Source organism: Sorex araneus, chromosome 6 (genome assembly GCF_027595985.1).
Source record: "Sorex araneus isolate mSorAra2 chromosome 6, mSorAra2.pri, whole genome shotgun sequence".
Taxonomy (NCBI): domain Eukaryota; kingdom Metazoa; phylum Chordata; class Mammalia; order Eulipotyphla; family Soricidae; genus Sorex; species Sorex araneus.
In genome coordinates this window covers 22,366,752-22,387,421 of record NC_073307.1, presented here as the reverse complement: position 1 = coordinate 22,387,421, position 20,670 = coordinate 22,366,752, and the positions used below count along the sequence as shown (strand labels likewise).

General features: G+C 42.8%; 1 protein-coding gene across 4 annotated transcripts in view; it reads right to left on the bottom strand.

Annotated features, from left to right (window-relative positions):
• SIL1 (SIL1 nucleotide exchange factor) overlaps positions 1–20,670 on the bottom strand; it is a 315,807-nt gene that overhangs the window by 58,699 nt on the left and 236,438 nt on the right. For all 4 annotated transcript variants that reach the window (XM_055142814.1, XM_012933066.2, XM_055142812.1 and 1 more), the window contains exons 6-7: positions 7,649–7,840; positions 1,394–1,515 (exon numbers count right to left, since the gene is read on the bottom strand). In XM_055142814.1, the coding sequence (XP_054998789.1) occupies positions 1,394–1,515; positions 7,649–7,840 (314 nt within the window). The remainder of the gene's footprint in view (positions 1–1,393; positions 1,516–7,648; positions 7,841–20,670) is intronic.

Here is a 20,670-nt window from a genome sequence, read left to right as displayed (position 1 = left end):
TCAGCTTTGCCAGCTCTGCCCACCCCACACTGCCTCTCCCCACCCCGCCCCACTTACCCCCACCCCGCCCCAGTTAACCAAGAAAAGATGCAAACAGGAGAGGACATCAGACTGAGACTCTGATTAAGACAAGCATGGATGCAAAGCAAATCTTTTCAAAACAAAGCATCCTAGAGTAAAAGTGTTCAGAATAGCTTTTGCTGGCAGTGTCACAATCCCTCCACCCAAGCAGGGCAAGGCCTGGTAGTCAGCATCCATCCCCTTGCAGCAAGAATTCAAATACTGGTTCCTATTTTAGAGACACAATTTCATCCAAGCAGCTGTTTGTTCAGCAATGGGAACAACAAAAGCTCCAGTGGACCAATTGCAGTATGAAGACATCGAGATTTTTTAAGGATGAGTGTAACAATGTAGTACTCAAATATTTTTCTGCTTCCACTCTTCAGGAATTCCATCTCCTCTTGCTTGACCAGTTCTAGCTCAGGCTAGCTTAACAAAACCAGGACCTTCTTAAACTTTTTCTACCTGCTACCACCCCTATCCACCTCAGAAACACAACACAGAAAAGAACTGTTAGAAACACCTTAGATTCATTACATGTTTGATGCTGAATTAATTTTTGGTCATTGTGTCAAACTCTCTGAAACCCCACATTCAGTTATATGACCCCTTAAACCATGACCACCCATAGTTTAAGAAGTTCAGTTCCAAGCAGCTCCCAGCCCAGAGAGTATAACAGCTTGACTGCATGTTGGCTGCACCCAGACACATTTTTCCCTCCACCCCACTGTTAGGTCAGTTCATATCTTCATTACCAGATAAAGTGTGTCTACGGAAAGAACCAACACTTGGAGTTTATTCTCCTCCTTCTCAATTCTCAATGGTTATCTAACTTTTTACTATTAGTTTCAAATAAAACAGCACATACTTTAAGAAGCAATGAAATGTTCATATATATGTATATTATAGATGAAGCAACAGAGTCCTATATAGATGGTGACAACATGAGTAAAAATTCTCTTCTATTTGGAATGAGAATCAAAATCTCACTCTAGAGGTAGGAGAAATAGTACAGTGGCTAAGGTGCTGGCCTTGCTTGCAGCTGACCCCAGTTCAATTCCCTGCACCCACATATGGTCCCCAGGAAATCACCAGGAATAATCACTGAACACAGAGCCAGGAATAATCCTGGTCACTTTGGGTGTGGCTGCAATTTCCTTTCCTTCTCCCCAATTCTGCTTCCTCTCCCAATCCCATATCACTTAAGTTTCATTAGAATGACCTTGAAATATAGGAGGCGATATGCTTAAGTTCAAGTGACAATTTCTAGGAAAACTGGGCAAAGAAGGCCTGAATGAACCTGGCCAATGGGACATCCATCCTTCCTACTCACCTGGAGAAGGCCGCCCCCAGCACAAAGGCAGCATACTCCTTTACCAGAGGCTCTGTGCTGTTCAGCCCATTGATCACCACTTGAAGACCACCGAAGGAAAGCAGGTCCTGTGCATTATCCATCTGCAACAAAGTCACTGCTTAGTAGTGTGCAGCCATCAAAGAAAGAAAAGCCCTCTTTAAAATCTTTTTGGGTGACTGAAATAACCTAAAAGTGAAGTAAACAACCATGGTAGCCGTTTAGACTGCTTGGAAAAGTTGCAAGGAGACAAAGCAAAATTTAAATTATCTTAAATTTAAGAACTTAACTTAATGTGATTTATGAGCACCTGCGTGGGATCAGGCGGAAATGCAACCTAGCTGTTACTTATGCCAAACATCCCTGGAAAATTCTAATACTGTAATAATGAGTCACAAAGCTTACTCCTAATGCACAAGCTGTTAACACAAAGATCTGGCGTCATCATATTGCTCAGTGCTTCTTGTTGATGCCCAGCCCCACTGGCTTTAGTTCAGGCAGCAAATGCTTAAAAATAAAAGAAGAAAGTTCATTTCTAATTATAAATCTGGGACTATAAGAACAACCAGTTAATGTGGGGTGTCCCATAAGAGTTCCATCAGGAAAGTAACAACAGGTTTCCTCTCCTTCCTCTTCCTGATTTTTTGTGGTTAACTGAATCTGAGGGCATTCAAGAGAAGTCTGCACAGAAGTCCATTTCTCAAAGACTTTCCAATAGGCCTACATTACTGGCTAGTGGCTGTTATTAAACCATGCACAACAGTTCCACCATCACAGATGCTCTGTGGACTTTTTTTTAATAGAAGTCTCACTACCAGTGGTGCTCAGGGAAATATGAGGGGCCAGGATTGATCTCGGTGCTATATCACATGTGCTGTCTCCCTAGTCTTGGCACTCTATCACTTACAGTCTGAAGCCTCTAGTCCAGACTCTCTTTGTAAAGGGTACCTCATTCCCCAATCTTCCTGAGCCTCTTCAAACAGGAAGACTCACCTGGGGCCCAGGGATGGGACGTGGCTCAGTGAGTGAGCACTTGCTTTGCACACAGGGGACTATGTACTCTATAGGAACAGTCCCTGGTACACTGCAGCCAGAGCTCAAGCACCTCAACAGCAGAAAGGAGGAAAGGAAAAGTTGGGAAGATGAATCCAGCTCCTCAGAAAGGTTGCTGGATCCTTGCTGTTTCCCCCCACGTGACAGATACAGTCCCTGTTGCTATAGAGCTTATCTCTAGTCCACATGCTGACCTCACCCTACAAATGAAAACTCGGGAATCCAGTACCCAACAACAAGGTGACTGCACCCCACTCTCCTCCAGATGCCAGTGGGTCTGCCCTAGCTGTGTCCTGGACTGCAAAGACCTCTAGCAGAGACACTGAGCTTGAAGGAGAGTTGTATTTGACTCTGATGATGACTGTGGGTGGACTTAGCTACTTAGAGACTCTTTCTTAAACATTTTTATATAAAGTTTACAAGAGCAGCCAAGGTTTATTATCCTGTCCACTGTGGTAGGTCTAGTGACTACAATAGTGATGAGCAGGTGCTCAATAAAGAATCTTTAGAGCAATGAATGAATCTGAACTGAAAACATTTATTGCAATAAACTCCACAGGGAGTGAAGAGGCAATCTGGGGCATGTGTACCAACACAACAGAGGGGCCAGGTAGAGTGATAGTAGACAGATCTGCAGAGATGGCCTGTGCAGAGGAAACACAGAGGAAACACGGAGTCTGCTCTGCCATCAGCGCCCTGAGTCAGGCCTGGGTTTTTCTGTCCCAATGTGTCCTTATCAAGGAAACAATGAGGCCTGGGTGCCAGCGCCCAGCTAGCTGGGGAGACTCAGAGATAGAGCTGTGCTGACAGACGCACAAACAGTCCTTTCTGAATCCACCTTCCTTTCTCACATACTCTGCTTTGAAAATCTAAGAACATAGGACTTCAACTTCCAGTCTTCTTCCTGCAGGCTTTTTGGCTAGAGAAGCAATAGCCCTGCAGCCTGTGATTACTGCCACTCATCCAGGACACTCATCAGAGCTGGTCTGAGCTCCCTGCAGAGCAGCTGTCTCCTGGACAGCCCCAGAGTGACACGGCACAGAGCCACGGAGGCCCTGCTCTAGATTCTGCTCATCTGGATTACTGTGAGAATCAGGAGTTATAAGTGCCTCCACCGACATAAGCACTTCAGCTTTCCTCAAGATGTTTCCCCATTTGTTATTTCACTAGTGGTGAGAAGGAAAACAGTCACTCTGCCCAGTGATGACCAGGAATCCGGGCCTGGTCACAGGATGCCCCCCACCTCCCCACCCCACCAGACTTCTCCAGGTCTGGGAAAGAATATTCCCCAGGCTGCCTTCAGGGACAGCACAGATGGGATGGGAGGAGCAGGACTAAAGGTAAAGAAAAGGCACTCACGTAAGAAGAGAACAGAAGGAACTGCGCAACATTCTAGAGGAAGAGAGAACAGACAGGACAATGAGAGCACGGGAAAGAGGGAGAAATGATGGTAAATAACTGAGCATGAATGTGAGGAAAGGAAACACAGCAGGGTGCTTGAAGCAGGAGGAGGTTCCCTGTCATAAATAACTCGCTGATCTCCACACACAGTTTTGCTTTCATAAATTTGCTTTGAATTATTCAAAGATGGCTGTGAGGACAGATCCCGTTCAGATCCTTAAAGCCCTGAGCTCCTCATCACCTCTAATCAGTAAGTATGGCACAGATGTGGACTGCTACAAGGCCTGGCATGGAAAGGCCTATTTTCCTCAAAGTGAAGATAATACTTCACTTTGAAGTATTAGTGCCCGGCAGCCCCCCAACACCAATCCAAAGCCAGGAATGCATGCTCACAAACCAAAGGCCAATGGGCCAGAACAAACACCCTGTTGGCCTCCCTCAAGGAACTGGTTCCTGGGCTTCTCACAACCTGACTCTGGGGATATTCCCAAAACTGATCAGCCCGCCGAGTGACCCACGAGAGTAGAATGGGGTGTCACCCTCAGGATGACACTGCCAGGTACACTGCCAGTGTGTAAGTGAAGAGACTGCTGCTGGATTCCCGCCAGCCTCCCCGGCACTCCCTCCCTCCTCGGTACAATGCGCTCTCTGCTCAGTTCAGCTTTTTATGCTGTAATGAAAGAAAAACCTACAGAAACTGGACCCCTAAACCTCCTACCACTAAGTGAGAGAGAGAAAAAAATTACACTGTCAGTGTATGAGCAGCAGAGATTTGGCCCTTCGGATCTTTAATTCTTTAATTCTCTATATGGAAAGGCCGGGGGGTTGGTTTTGTTTTTACCCCGTAGTGGGGAAAGAGAACACAGTTCCATTTTCCCTCAGTCTGAGCCCCTGTTTGAGCCTGAGAGGGAATCACAAGCAGAGAGAGAACATGAAGAGCCGCCCGCCATCCCTGCAGCTACCGCACACACGCGTCTCTCTCCCCGAGAAGGCTGGCAGATCCTAAAGAAAGAATGTCTTTCAGCCTCGTTTAGAGAACAAGAACTCTGGGAGGACGCGCGTGGGAGGACGCTGAAGATCTGTATTGATGAGGATCTCCAACAAGCCTTTGATTATGATTACACAGGCTTCCCAGGCCCCTAGCTTGGATCGCTGCAACAGCCTCTTATCTCTTTGCCCTGCTTCCTCCACAGCCCCTTCCTCCTCCGCATTCTCAACACAGCAGCCAGAGGAATCCTTGAAAAGAAAGTCAGGTGGCTAAGGTGATGGCTCAAGGAGCTGGAGCACATGCTTTGAGCGCAGGAGTTCCAGGTCACCTGAGCATCACCTGGAAAGACCCCTGAGCAATGCACCAGGAATAGCCAGCAATGCTAGTGCGGCCCCAAATCAAAAATAAATAGAGGTCAGATCATGCCCTTCTACTGCTCAGCTTCCCCCAATAACAGCCGATTTCCTTCTCTCCCTGGCTACAAGACCTTCCTCCCATCCCTGCTCTGAGCTCCATCTACTTTGCACCTATTTCTCTCTGCTCCCAGCTACTCTGACCTCTGGTGTGTCTAGATCAGTTCCTCAAACACCCTAGACATACTCTCACCTCTGGGCTTTGGTACTTTGTTTCTCATTTCCGAGATGCTCTTTTCCAACATTGCCAACCCTCAGCCTGCTCCACTTTATTATTCATCCACAGTGTTTATCACTGCAAAGTGCATCATTTATGATTCATTTATTGGGAATGCTTATTGTGTATCTGCCTCTACTAGCAAGCTCCAATTCTGTTCACTAGTTATGGGTCGAGAACAGTGCTGGGGACTCAGCAGGCACACAATCTATTTATGGAATAAATGTCTTCTCTTGGCTTGCTCTCCTCAGATCTACCTCTTCCATCTTTAGGGTCAAACAGACCATCCTATAAAGCCCAACTCTACCTCACTCACTGAGTGACCTGGACAATCTTGTCATCTCTCCATGACATATTTTCTTCAGTTGTAAAATGGAATTAGTAGCCATATTGGCTTACAAAGCAGCAGAGAAAATCAATAAACTAATGTGCATGCTGCAGTTGACCATGTGCCTAGTACATGATTATGCTTCACTGTGTCACTGTATCACTGTCATCCCATTGCTCATCGATTTGCTCGAGCGGGCACCAGTAACATCTCCATTGTGAGACTTGTTACTATTTTTGGCATATAGATTACGCCATGGGTAGCCTGTCAGGCTCTGCCGTGTGGGCCAGATACTCTCGGTAGCTTGCCAGGCTCTCCAAGAGGGGTGGAGGAATCGAACCTGGGTCAGCCACGTGCAAGGCAAATGCCCTACCTGCTGTGCTATCACTCCAGCCCATGATAATGCTTACTAAATATTAACTGTTACCATATGATACATATATGATCAATCATTCCCCTGTTTCAAACTGTCCAACTGATCTTAGGACTAAGGCTAAATCATACAATGATGACTGTTCTCACCCCATCTACCTGGTTCATTTCACTTTATCCTCCCACCCCAGGCCATGGTACTCCAGTAATCCTCATCTCTTCTAAGTCCTCAATCTTACCAATGTCATCTCAATTTCAGAATTCATGCACATGACATTTCTTCTCCCTTGAATGATCTAATCCAAGGCTTGGAAAACTTTTTTCTAAAATGGTTGGTGATAAATGTTTTAGGCTTTGTGTGCTGAATGATTTCAGTCACAACTATTCAACTCAATAAATAAAAAATACACAAATATCTTTGTATGTCTAAATAAAACCTTATTTGGGGGTATCTGGATTACCACCAGCAGTGTTCAGGGGTCCAGATATCTAGGGCAAATCCAGGCCTGGTCACATACAAGATAAGAACCTCAGCCCCCATACTACCTACCCTGTCCCCCAATAAAACTTTATTTTATAGAAACAGTGGACAGGATTGGTCTACAGGTCATAGTCTGCCATCTCCTCTAATCAATCCTCTTTGCCAGAAAGCCTTCATCTTTGATGCTTAGCCTAAATTCCATGTCTTCTGAGCACCTATCCTCAGTGCTTCTAAGCTAAGTGTAATGTTATTACTATATTACCTTCTGGAGCCCTTATTATACAACCCTAAGCTATTTCATTATTAAATTGTTACTTTATTGTGTTCAATAGATAATTATTTGTTATTTGTCATACATTCATTAATTCACTTATGCCAAACCCATAAGCCACATAAACCTTATAGCATTCTAAAAAAATTAGACTGTCACTTCAGTAAAATGTCAGTATTTAAAAAATAATAAAGGTCATAATATTCCAGATGAAAAAGATGTTTCATTGTCAGCTCTAAGAATGTACTTAATGGAAAGATAAATAATAGTGGGAAAGGTGCTTGTCTTGCATGCAGTCAACCTGAATTAGAATCCAAGCATCAAATATGGTCCCCCAAGGACCACCAGAAGTGTCTCTGAGTACACAGCAAGGAAAAAGCTCTGAGCACTGCTAGATGTGTCCCCAAAACAAGCAAATACAAAGAATGCTTTTTATTATAAGAGATTCTGGCCTGGGCCAGTGATTCTCAACCTCTATCTAACTGTGGCCATTATCCTTCTGGTTGGCGCCAGTCTCATTTATGCCTTTTCCACCAGTGTCCTCCCTGAAATATCCTGGAAGCTTAAAGTTGAGACACACAAAACCTGGGCCACAGAAAAAGTACTAGGAGAGAATAAGAAATGTGGATGCATTTTCTGAGGACTTAAGGCTGAGGAGTATGTATTTGGAACTATCTGTTAAAGTCAGACTGAAGAACAAAGAAATATAATACCTGATGGACATAATATTCGAGGTCAAATAGTGCAGCAACCTTCTCTTCCAGGGTGGAGCTGGAACTATTAAACTTGTTGATCAGTCGTACCATGATCTGCATGTCAGTCTCAATGACAACATTCAGCTCAGCAAAGTCCTTCTTCAGCTCCTCGATGGGGCGGAAGAGCTGTTTGACCTCAGCCTGCCTCGCCTAGGGAGAAGAGTGAAGAAATGATGCATAAAATTAATCAGGACAGCTCCCCTGAGACTCCCATGGTCCACAAGGGATGTCCACCCTGACACAATTATTACTCTAGGATGCAGTTTCAGTTTGTGCTATCAATATTCCCAATATATTCTACGATCTCAAAGAATCCTCAGTGACTATTTATAAAACTCTCTACTCCAAAAATACATTCAAGATGCTCCAATCTTCCTTATTCTAGTTTAACTTACAGTGTTCATAAAGGATGAAAGTCTTCTTGTTCCGATTACTTAGGTCAGGGGAAACAATTAAAGCTAATTGGCTCCTTCCTTTACATGGGAAGGCTTGCAATCTAAGGGTGGAACAATTCACAACCTGCTTATCTTTTACAATCTCAGCTTTACCCTGACCAATCCAGCAACACTTAAGGGAAACCCGGACATAAGAACTATGGGTAGAGCTGTCAAAATGGGAGTGATCTGCTGATGAAAATTAAATCACTGTCATTACTGTCAATCTAACTACAGGTGTACAATTTGTTCAACTATTTGAAGTAGCTAAATTACTATATGTACCACAATCAAGTCTCAAACAATTTCCTCTCAATCTCTCCCCAATTCACAAAGATTTTTAAACTGAATTCTCATTTGAAGGAAATAAAAAAACTTTAATTACATGTATATGTATTTTTTTCTTCCAGTTTTTTTCCCCAGTTTTGGAGGACATGGCTTACACCACGTCTGAAAGGTCACGGTTGTTTGTGTTGCTTTCCTCCAAGAAAAATTAATGGGCACGAATATTTATAAAAGTAGATGATGAGCAGTTGTCAGCTCAAAATTGCTAATCTATTACCTATGGGTTTTCTCTCCAGTTATAAGCACTCCATAGGAATGCTAACTGAAGAAATTAATCAGCCATTCTCACAAAAGACCCAGCTCCTAGCAGATCACATCTCCTGGAAGCCCAATCCTGATTCTTTGGCTGGAAGCAATAATGAAATGCACCCCTAACACCCAGCTAGAAGACTCTGGACAGCTGCTAAAAACTGAGCATAGAAGTCTGGGAGACCGAGTTCTTGCTGAGTGCTGTGGGGTAACTGACAAGTGAGAAGGCTGAGGAACAGCCTCCTTTCCTCACAAAGCGCTGTGTATCTGGGCCTCTGGAAGGTTTTTAACTTTTGTTTTCCAATAATTATAAACTCACAGAAAATTACAAAAATAGTACAGTCTCTTCATTCAGCTTATGTAACAATAGCACGAAACTGAGAAAATGACACAGGCACAATACTATCAACAACAAGGCTCACTCAGATCGCACCAGCTTTTACAGGTACTCATTTGCACGAATATGTGTATTGTGATATATAATTTTATCCAACAACTAGACTCCAACAAACCCCGACAATCAGCTAAAGAATGGTTCCATCATCCTCAACAGCTGAACTGTGCTACCCCTTTAGAGCTGTTCCTCATTCTCCCGTCATCCGCCAGTACCTATGCCCTAGCAACTATTAATTTGTTCTTCATCTCTATACTGCTGGCATCTGAAGAACATTATATAGATGGAGTCACACAATTTGCCACCTTTTCAAATCAACTATTTTTTATGGAACATAATGCATTTCAGACATATCCAAGTTATGGCACAGAGCTATATAGTTCATTTCTCTTTAATGCTGAGCCATGTCCATTGCATTAATGCATAGCTTGTTTAACCATTCACCTGGTGAATAACATTTGAGTTATTTACAGATTTTGAATAATAGGAGTAAAACCACATGAATATTTGCATAAACAAAAATACTTACTCCTTTGGAATCAATGCCCAAGAGTATAACTCTCTGGTCATGTGGTAGGTATTGTCTGGGTTTTATAAGAAATCACCCAATTTACTGGGAGGACCCAAACCCTTTATCTTGTTTATGTGATTAAAGCAAATTTCATCAGCGTGGTTTTGATTTACCCACCCTTTCTTGGAAACTAACTGAACTACCTTCCTCTTTCTCCCCCAATTTTTGTCTTAGCTAAGGGTTTTAGGCGAGGCCTAAAAGTGAAGTCCATCACCTCACATCACATGCCCATGTTCAATCCCCCCAGCAGTGTTAGGGTAGTTGCCCCCGCAACTGCATCCTTGGGCCCCACCACTGCTCTTCCAAGCTGAGTATCACCAGGTGTGGCTTCCCACACCCTGATTACTACCTGGGACACAGATACACAGACACACACACACACACACAGACACACACCACCACCACCACCACCACCACCACCACATTGCAGCACTTCATGTTCCCACCATCACTGTATGAAAGGTTCAGTTTCTCAAAATCCTCACTAGCACTTAGCATTATCATCTTTTTATTTTAGATATTCAAATAGATTCAGTGACACATCTCATTGTGACTTAACCTGTATTTCTCTAATGACAGATGACATTAAACATCTGCTTATGTGTTTATTTCCCATCCATAAAGCCTTTTTAGAGACATGTCTGTGTCCACTAGCCATTTTCTAAATAGATTGCTGGTTTTTCACTGTTGAGTTTTAAGAGCGCTTTATATTTTCTAGATCCAAGTCCTCTGTCAGACAGTCCTATCTTTGCAGGAATATTTTATGCACCAGTTTCAAATGCCACCACTTAACTAACACCAGTCTCCCAGTAAAACTCAAATTTCAGTTGCCACGGTATATTAACTATAATTGCATAAAATACCAACTTTGCTGATAGCTCTTCAGTCCACAAATCACTACATCGATAACATAAATGCCCATCATGACCAGCAACTGATCGCATCACTTCTTCCAAAGTCAGTGAGTGACTGGTCACTGTGATCTGTTACTTCACACAAAGGAGCCAAGTGTGCAATTACATAGCTTCCCCCAATGATAAACCTGTGCAACATTTCATATAAATGAATATTCTAAAGAGAGGACTGCCCAACAAAGAGGAAAGTGCAACAAAGAAACTAACAGTTGAAACCAGGTCAAAGATCAGTATTAGACAAGGCTAACCACAGCCAAAGATTAAGACAGTTTTCCTCAGTTTACCCTTCTTCCCAAAGCCTACCCTTCCTTTATTTAGATTTGCAGATAAGACAGAGCACCTCAGGGGACCAGCCAAGGAGGAAATCTGGTGTACATTCTGGAGGCCACAGATCTGCAAAGCATCCTTCCTAAAAAATATGCTTCCCTGTTTTCTTTCTCTAAAAGCGCTCCTTTCTTCTCACTGTTCAGATAAGATGGTTGCTTTGAGAACACAAGTCAACATCTTCAAACTGGATGGTTTGCTACCAATAAAAGTTTTCTCAGCCCATCACCAAGTCTCTTGTATGATTGACCCAGAATTACACAGTGATAACTCTGGCAATGAAATTCATATTAAACACATAGGGAATTACAGGTAATGCTGTAATTTGAAGTTGAGTTACAGTGAGCAGTACTTTAGGGCCTCCCAATTCTGCTCTGGGGGTCTGCTCCCAAGTGCTCATGAGATACTGGGAGCAAAACTCAGGTTTCCCACATACAAAAGGTGTGCTTTGTCCACTGAGCTCTCTCACAGCTAATCCCCTTTTTTTAATGTCATAATTTTTGCTTTCAATAATCCATTTAAAAAACCCAAAATAGTATTACATTTGACCGTATTATTATTTATTTCATTATTCCTTATGAGTTTTCTTTTTGTTTGAAGATTATTCTTTAATCATTCTTTTGAGAGTTTTCATCATGAAAGGATGTTGGATCTTGTCAAATGCTTTCTCTGCAACTACTGATATGATCATATGGTTTTTATCTTTATTTTTGTTTATATGATGGATTATGCTGATTGATTTCCGAATGTTAAACCATCCTTGCATCCCCGGGATGAATCCCATTTGGCCATGGTGTATGATCTTTTTGATGAATTGTTGGATTCTATTTGCTAATATTTTTTTGAGGATCTTCGCATCAGTGTTCATCAGGGATATTGGTCTGTAATTTTCTTTGTTAGTGGTGTCTTTGTTTGCTTTTGGTATTAGGGAGATGTATGCCTCATAGAAACTGTTTGGGAGAGTTCCTGTTTTTTCAATTTCCTGGAAAAGCTTGAGGAGAACTGGCAGCAGGGCCTCTTTAAATGTTTGGAAGAATTCACCAGTGAATCCATCTGGACCTGGGCTTTTGTTTTGGGGGAGACTTTTGATTACAGTTTCAATTTCCTTGATATTAATGGGTCTATTCAAGTATTCCAGGTCTTCTTGGTTCAGTCTTGGGAGATTGTGGAATCAAGGAATTCATCCATTTCTTTTAGGTTCTCTTGTTTTGTGGCGTATAGACCTTCAAAGTAGTCTCTGATGATCTTTTGAATCTCATTGGTTTCTGTTATGATGTCCCTCTTTTCATTTCTGATTCAGTTTATTAGGGTTCTCTCTCTCTCTTTCTTTTGTGAAAACTCTCACCAAAATGGAACTTTCCTCAAGATAGTCAAAGCCATCTACCACAAACCCACGGCAGACATTATCCTCAATGGGGAAAAACTGAGGGCCTTTCCTCTAAGATCATGGACAAGACAAAGATGCCCACTTTCACCACTTCTATTCAACATAGTACTGGAAGTACTTGCAATAGCTGTTGGGCAAGAAAAAGACATTAAGGGCATCCAGATAGGAAAGGAAGAAATCAAACTCTCACTATTCGCAGACGATATGATAATATATCTAGAGAAGCCTAAAACCTCTACTAAGAAACTCTTAGAAACAATAGGCTTGTAAAGTCGCAGGCTATAAAATCAATACCCAAAAATCAATGGCTTTCCTATATGCAAACAATGAGTCAGAGGAAAGGGACATGAAAAAAGCAACCCCATTCACAATCGTGCCCCAGAAAATCAAGTACCTCAGAATCAGCTTAACCAAGGAAATAAAGAACCTCAACAAAGAAAACTATAAAACGCTACTCCATGAAATAAAAGAGGGCATGAGGAAATGGAAACATATCCCCTGCTCATGGATAGGGAGAATAAACATTGTCAAAATGGCAATACTCCCCAAAGCACTATACAGATTCAATGCAATCCCTATAAAGATACCCATGAAATTCTTCAAAGAAATGGATCAAGCTATCCTGAAATTCATATGGAACAACAAACGCCCACGGATAGCTAAAACAATTCTCGGGAAAAAGATGATGAGAGGCATCACCCTCCCCAACCTTAAACTTGACTACAAAGCGGTAACAATTAAAACAGCATGGTACTGGAATAAAGGCAGAGCTGCAGACCAATGGAACAGGGTGGAATATCCCTATACACAACCCCAAATGTATGATCATCTAATCTTTGATAAGGGAGCAAGAAATGTGAAGTGGAGCAAGGAAAGCCTCTTTAACAAATGGTGCTGGCATAACTGGGCAACCACATGCAAAAGAATGGGCTTAGATCTCAACCTGACACCATGCACAAAAGTCAGATCAAAATGGATTAAAGACCTCAACATCAGACCACAATCCATAAGGTACAAGACAAAGTCGGCAAAACCCTCCACGATATTGAAGCTAACGGTATCTTCAAAGATGACACGCAACGCATCAACCAAATGGGAACAGAGATAAACAAATATTAAACTAAGAAGCTTCTGCACCGCAAAAGATACAGTGACCAGAATATAAAGACAATCTACAGAATGGGAAAGGATATTCACCCAATACCCCTCCGATAAGGGGTTGATATCAAGGGTATATAAAGCACTGGTTGAACTCTACAAGAAGAAAACATCCAACCCCATCAGAAAATGGGGCGAAGAAATGAACAAAAACTTTTCCAAAGAAGAGATACGAATGGACAAAAGGCACATGAAAAAATGCTCTGCATCACTAATCATCAGAGACATATGCAGATCAAAACAACTATGAGATACCACCTCACACCACAGAGAATGGCACACATCCAAAAGAACAAAAGCAACCGCTGTTGGAGGGGATGTGGGGAGAAAGGGACCCTTCTCCACTGGGAAAGCCGACTTGTTCAGCCCTTCTGGAAAACAATATGGACGCTTCTCAAAAAATTAGAAATTGAGCTCCCATTCGACCCAGCAACACCACTTCTGGGAATATATCCCGGAGAAGCAAAAAAAGTATACTCAAAATGACATTTCCACTTGTATGTTCATCGCAGCACTATTTACAATAGCCAGAACCTGGAAAAAACCCGAGCGCCCAAGAACAGATGACTAGTTAAAGAAACTTTGGTACATCTATACAATGGAATACTATGCAGCTATTAGAAAAGATGAAGTCATGAATTTTGCATATAAATGGATCAACATGGAAAGTATCATGCTAAGTGAAATGAGTCAGAAAGAGAGAGACAGACATAGAAAGATTGTGCTCATCTGTGGAATATAAAATAACAGAGTAGAAGACTAACACCCAACAATAGTAGAAATAAGTACCAGGAGTTTGGCTCCATGGCTTGGAAGCTGGTCTCACATGCTGGGGGAAAAGGCAGTTCAGATAGAGAAGGGAACATCAAGTAAGCTCTGGTTGGAGGACCTGCTCGGGAGGGGAGATGCATGCTGAAAGTAGACTATAGATTGAACACGATGGCCACTCAATACCCCTACTGCGGACCACAACACCCAAAAGGACAGAGAGAAAGAACAAAAGGGAATGCCCTGCCACAGAGGCAGGGAGGAGGGGCGGGGGAAGGTGGGAGGGATACTGGGTTCACTGGTGGTGGAGAATGGACACTAGTAGAGGAAGGGGTGCTCGAACATTGTATGAGGGAAACACAATATGGAAATGTGTAAATCTGTTACTGTACCCTCATGGTGACTCACTAATTAATAAAAAAAATTTTTTAAATCATTCTTTTGATGATCACTTGTATCACTTGTCATCTCGCTGTTCATCAATTTGCTCGAGTGGGCGCAAATAACACCTCCATTTGTCCCTGTCGCATGCTAGTGTAGCCCAATGGTGACTGCTTGCTTCAGGAACATGAAGAGCATCAAACTGTTCATTCAGGGCACCAGAACTTGGTACCAGAGCTATGCAGGAGGAAGAGAGTGGCATGGAATGCCTTCAAGAGTGTCGTAAAAGTTGTTAAGAGGACGAAGAACCTCCGGCTCCGTGCACGTCTTTTCAACTTCACCGTTCTTCCTGAACTAACATACGCCTCAGAGACCTGGGCCCTACAAAAACAGGATGTGAATGCTATTCGGGTCTCCCAAAGAGGAATCAAAAGAACTATGCTTGGAGTATCATGTTTCACTCAAGTGAGAGAAGGAACCCAGAGTTCCAGCCTCTGTTGATGATCGAGGATCAGGGATGCTGCCTCGTTTGCCAAGATGTCGAAAATCAGATGAACCAGACACATAAAGCGATTTGTAGATGACCACTGGACCGCTGGACTAGAGCTGTTACTGACTGGATTCCACAGGATGTCAGAAGAACGCCTGGCCACCCATCTACAAAATCATCAGACTTCTTTCTCAAGACCCTGAATGAACTGTTTGATGCTTTTGATGATAAATTCTTTTAATTTTCTTTGGTGTGAGAATATCTTGGTTTCTCTTTAAAGTATATTTTCATTGCTGCAGAATTCTAAATTGCCAGTTTGTGTTTGTCAGCACTTGAAATATGTTGCTCCACATACTTCTGACCACTGTGGGTTCAGGAAAAAATTACTGTGTCACTCAATCATTGTTCCCATAATGAGTTCTGGGTTTGTTTTTTTCTGTCTAGTGGCATTCAAGACTTTTCCTGTTTTCAGAAATTTGACTGTGACATGTCATGCTGTTGATTTCTTTGGGTTTATCGTACTTGTGATTCATTCAACTTCATGAATTTGTGAGTTTTTTCTTGTAACAAATTTGGTTTTTTTATTTTTTATTTATTTTTTTACCCTCTTATTCCCCTCTCTTTCTGAGACTCTAATAGATTTCATAATGTTAGATATTTTATTAAGTTCCACAGTTCCTGAGGAGTCTGTTCATTTCTTTGTCAATATGTTTTCTCTGTTATACTTTTATCTCTTTTCAAGCTTATGTATTGTTTCTCTCTAATCTCTATTTTAATACTAAACTGATCCTATACTTTTAAAAGATTTTAGTGGTTGGGCATTTTCAGCACTAAAATTTCATTAGTTGTTTCTTGTATTCTCTGCAGAGGCTACAATTTGCTTCAAGAGTGTCTATAATTACTTAAGGGCCAAAATGGTATACATAGGGTAAGGCATTTGCCTTGCACAGAGCCAATCCAGGTTCCGTCCCTGGTACCCCATGTGGACCCCAGAGCCCCACTAGGAGTAATCCTTGAGCTCAGAACCAAGAGTAAGCCCTAAGAACTGTCAGGTATGCTCCCTCCCCAAAATGGTGTTTATAATTGCTTATAAAAACTTTCTCCTTGCTCTGTGCTCAGGGATGACTCCTGCTGGCACTCAGAAGACCATATATGGGTTGCTTCAGGTTGAACCCAGGTCAGCTGTGTGCAAGGCAAGCATTCTATTCACTGTATTGCTCCAGCCCTGCTGAAACATTTTTATGATGGCAAATTTTAAATCCTTGTTAGATAATTACAACTTGAGTCATCTCACCATTGACATCAATTAATTGTCTTTCCAAATTCAAGTTAGGAGAATCAAGAAAATCAAGCAATTTTCTTAGTTCTTGATATGAGTGATTATTTTTGTGTCCTGGACATTTTGGGCATTAAATAATACTGAATCCTATTACAATTTCCTTTTCAGCAGGTTGTCACAATATTTAAGTTTAACATACCAATTCTGGCATTTTTGTGTGGTTGTGACTACAATGAAAATTTCATTTCAGAGACTTTGTAGCATTACTTTGTTATGGATTCCTTTATGGAATACCCAGAAGATAATATAAAAACCTAGATAGAACTACAGAGTTAGGGGCTGGAGTAATTGCACCGCGAGTAGGGTGTTTGCCTTGCACGCGGCCGACCCGGGTTCGAATCCCAGCATCCCATATGGTCCCCTGAGCACCGCCAGGGGTAATTCCTGAGTTCAGAGCCAGGTGTAACCCCTGTGCATCGCCGGGTGTGACCCAAAAAAAGCAAAAAAAAAAAAAAAAGAACTACAGAGTTAGAAGAGAGATTAAGGCTCTTGCTTTGATTGCGGTCAACTCTGGTTTAATCCCCAACAACAACATACAGTCTCCTGAGTACCACGAGGGGTTACTCCTGAGCAGAGAGCCAGGAAAAACCTCTGAGCACCACTGGTATGGTCCAAAAATCCAAACCCAAATAAATTAATAAAAACCTAGATAACAAACCAGAGATGTGACACTCTCTGCCCAGATGAGACCCCGAGCGGCCGCACATGAACGGCTCTTCCGCTCCTAAAAGACCATGATCCCGGACGCCTACTAACTACTTTTGGCACCAAGCAACTTCTTGCAGAAATGCCTCTAGACTGTGAACTGAGCTACGGCCCCATGCTGCCACGGAAGGGGGAAGGTTTTTCTCTCTTGGCCTTTCTTTTTTGGCGGTGGCAGCTGCCACCGCCATATTATAGAGCCCAATAACCGGAGGTACGAGCTTTCAGTGATGCGACTTCTGGCAGAAATTTCTCTGGACTTAATTACTAAAATACCAGAAATCCAAAATCGCATATGCTCTTCATTCCCAGCAATGGAAAACAAATCATCAAAAGATGCCTTTTCGGCAGGTCTGATTGTTGGGGGAAAATTCCAAATAATAATAGTGAGTTTTCTGTTGAAATATTGAATGTAATCAAAGCAAAGAGAGAGTAAAGTGAAAATCATTAGCCACACAGGCCGGGGGGTGGGTGGGATGGGAGGTATATTGGGATTCTTGGTGGTGGAACATGTGCACTGGTGAAGGAATGGGTGTTTGATCATTGTATGACTGAGACTCAAACCTGAAAGCTTTGTAACTTTTTTCATGGTGATTCAATAAAAAGTAATTAATTAATTAATTAAATAAAAAATAAACCAGAGATGTGACTCATTGGTAGAGTACCTGTGTTACATCTGTGAGGCCCTCGGTTTGTTTCCCAGGTTTACATGCCCCCTCTAACTTAGCACTCTGGGACAAGCTCCACTGTCCCACACTGACCCCACCGGGTGTGGTCCCCAGAGTAAGAATGAGGGAAAGAGGGAGAGAGAGAGACACAGAGAGAGAGAAAGAGAACTCCAGAAAGTAAAAGAGAAGAGAGAGCATAAAAGTCTGGGCCATAATATACCACACCAGAGAACAGTTCTCAGATCTTTCACTGTATTAATTCTTAGGAGTTCATGATCACTCAAGAGTTCATTTGAAAAATTCCTTTCAGCAGTTCTTCTAAAATTTTCCACCACTCTCTGGTTAGGAGGAGAAAGGGCATGTCTGTCTCTGCCAGAGGAGGCCACTGGGAGCGGAAGTCCTTCCTTGGTCTGAACTGACAGCACCCTGTCAGGCCGGAAGCACTGGCTCACTGTTGCTGGTCAGAGGCTTAAGTCCCAGCCCATGTCTCCCCACCTTAATTCCCAGTCACCAAGTGGAAGGCAGAAGTAAAGACTCTCCAGCCACCAACACTAACGTCACTGCAGCTGGGGAAAGTCCAAGCCACCTGGGTGCACCAGCAGCTTGCACCCTCACACGGCTAGTGGGCAGGGGCTCCAAACCCGTTTCTGCTGAAATCACATCAGCGGAGGAAGCAGAGAATAGATTCCTGTCACTGGCCAGTAGGCAGCAGAAATTCAGACTCTCAGCTCACTTCTCCACTGGATCTGATCTTGACCAACAAAGCTGCCTACCGGCAAGGTCACCAAAACAGGGCACAAGTTCTAGGATCGCTATTCCACATGTGCTACCAGCCCGCGGAAGAAGCAGAGTGCAGTCTGCTACCACACAGGACATGGGAATCCAAATCTCCATTGGCACTAAGGGGGATGGAGGGATCTTTATGGTCTCTTGACTAAAACAGGACAAGCATTATCAAAAAAAAGTTTTCTCTGGGCCAGAGTGATAGTACAGTCGGTAGGGCATTTGCCTTGTATGTGGAAGACCTGGGTTTGATCCTCAGCATCACATATGGTCCTTCAAGGACTAGAAGGAGTAACTGCTGAGTGCAGAGCCAGGAGTAGCCCCCACATCGCTGAGTGTGGCCTAACCCCCTCTGCCCATTCCCCCAAACATATAACCAAAAATAGGTTTTCTTCTTTTGGACTGCCCTGTGCTAAATTTTTTTCTCAAGAAAAAGTGACTTTTCTTAGGACTCTCTCTCTACATCTACCCACTAACATTCCCAGGGCTCCTCTGCCATGTCACTCCTCAAGTCCAAGATCCCCTCTAATCTGCTTTCTTCCCACCTTTTAGAGTCTTCTGTGTCTGCTTTTAATGCTATGACCAGGGTTGTTAGTTGTGCTTGGGAGAAATAAGAAGAGAGAAGTCAACTTTATCTTATCCAAAATCAAAAGTTTAAGGTCACATTTTTAAATGTAGTCATTTGTAAGATACAGTGAACAACTGACATAAGAAACATAAAGCATCAATTTGTAAGATAACAGAGGCACAAAAGAATTAGTTTCAATAGCAATGATGAAAATCTGCTGAGTGAGACAGAGCTTTTCCATGAAGAGGTATTCGGAGAAGGATGGATTTATGTGCTAAGACACCAATGAATGAAACTGATGTCTTTCCCCCAAATAAGCTCAAAAAGACTATTCACTCCATTGATAGGATAAGGCTGAATATCTGAGTCTTGTCTTTGTATCTTTTTTCAAGTACTGGGACTACTGGGAGTTGAACCCAAAGTCTCATGCATGCTGCTTCACAAGTGTTCTACCACAAAACTACAACTTTACCCCTAGCCTTGTCCTATAAATAGCAAAATCACCATGCTGTAGTTAAAGGCAACCAAACAAACAAGGTTTAAAGGTGGGTTAAAAACTCAGTGATAGGGGCCGGAGTGATAATACTGGGTTTGATCCCCGGCATCCCGTATAGTCCCCCCACACCCCCCCACAGCACTGCCAGGAGTAATTACTAAGTGCAGAACCAGGAATAACCCCTGAGCATCGCTGGGTGTGACACAAAAACCAATGAAAATCAAAAACAAAACTCAGTGATAGGGCCCAGAAGGATAGTAAAGCAGGTAGGGTACCTGCTTTGCACATGGTCAACCTGGGTTTGATTTCTGACACCCCATATGATTCCCTTAGTCCATCCAGAAGTGATCTCTAAACACAGACCAGGAGTAAGCCCGGAGTAATGCCACTAAACAGGCTTACCACTAAACAAATGATTTTTTTTTAAGTTCAGTAATGGGGCTAAAGCAATAGTACAGCAGACAGGGTGTTTGATTTGCATGCAGATGACCTAGGTTTGATTCCTGGCACCCCATATGGTCCCGCAAGCATTGCCAAGAGTGATTCCTGAGTACAGAGCCAAGCATAACCCCTGAGCATTCCCAGGTGTGGCCTCAAACAAAAACAAAACATAAAACTTCAATGATATCTGCAGCTCAGAAACTTAGGTGTGTAAAAAGCCCCAAATGTCTGCACATCCATTTATGTGCCAGTCCCAGTGCACAGGCAGTGAGCCACTGAGTCCAATTAGGACAGTGACCAAGGGAGACAGATCCCAGCACCCAGCATCAGCACCTGTTGAAAGCGTTAGCAAGCTAACTCCACAGAAGTAAAGTCTCAATACTGGAAGCTGATTCAATCAGAATATGGGATTTTTTTTGTTTTGCTCTGTTTGTTTGGGTTTTTTTTTCCTTTGGCTTTTTGGGTCACACCAAGTGATGCACAGAGGTTACTCCTGGATCATGCACTCAAAAATTACTTCTGGTGGTGCTCAGGGGACCATATGGGATGCTGGGAATCAAACCCGGGT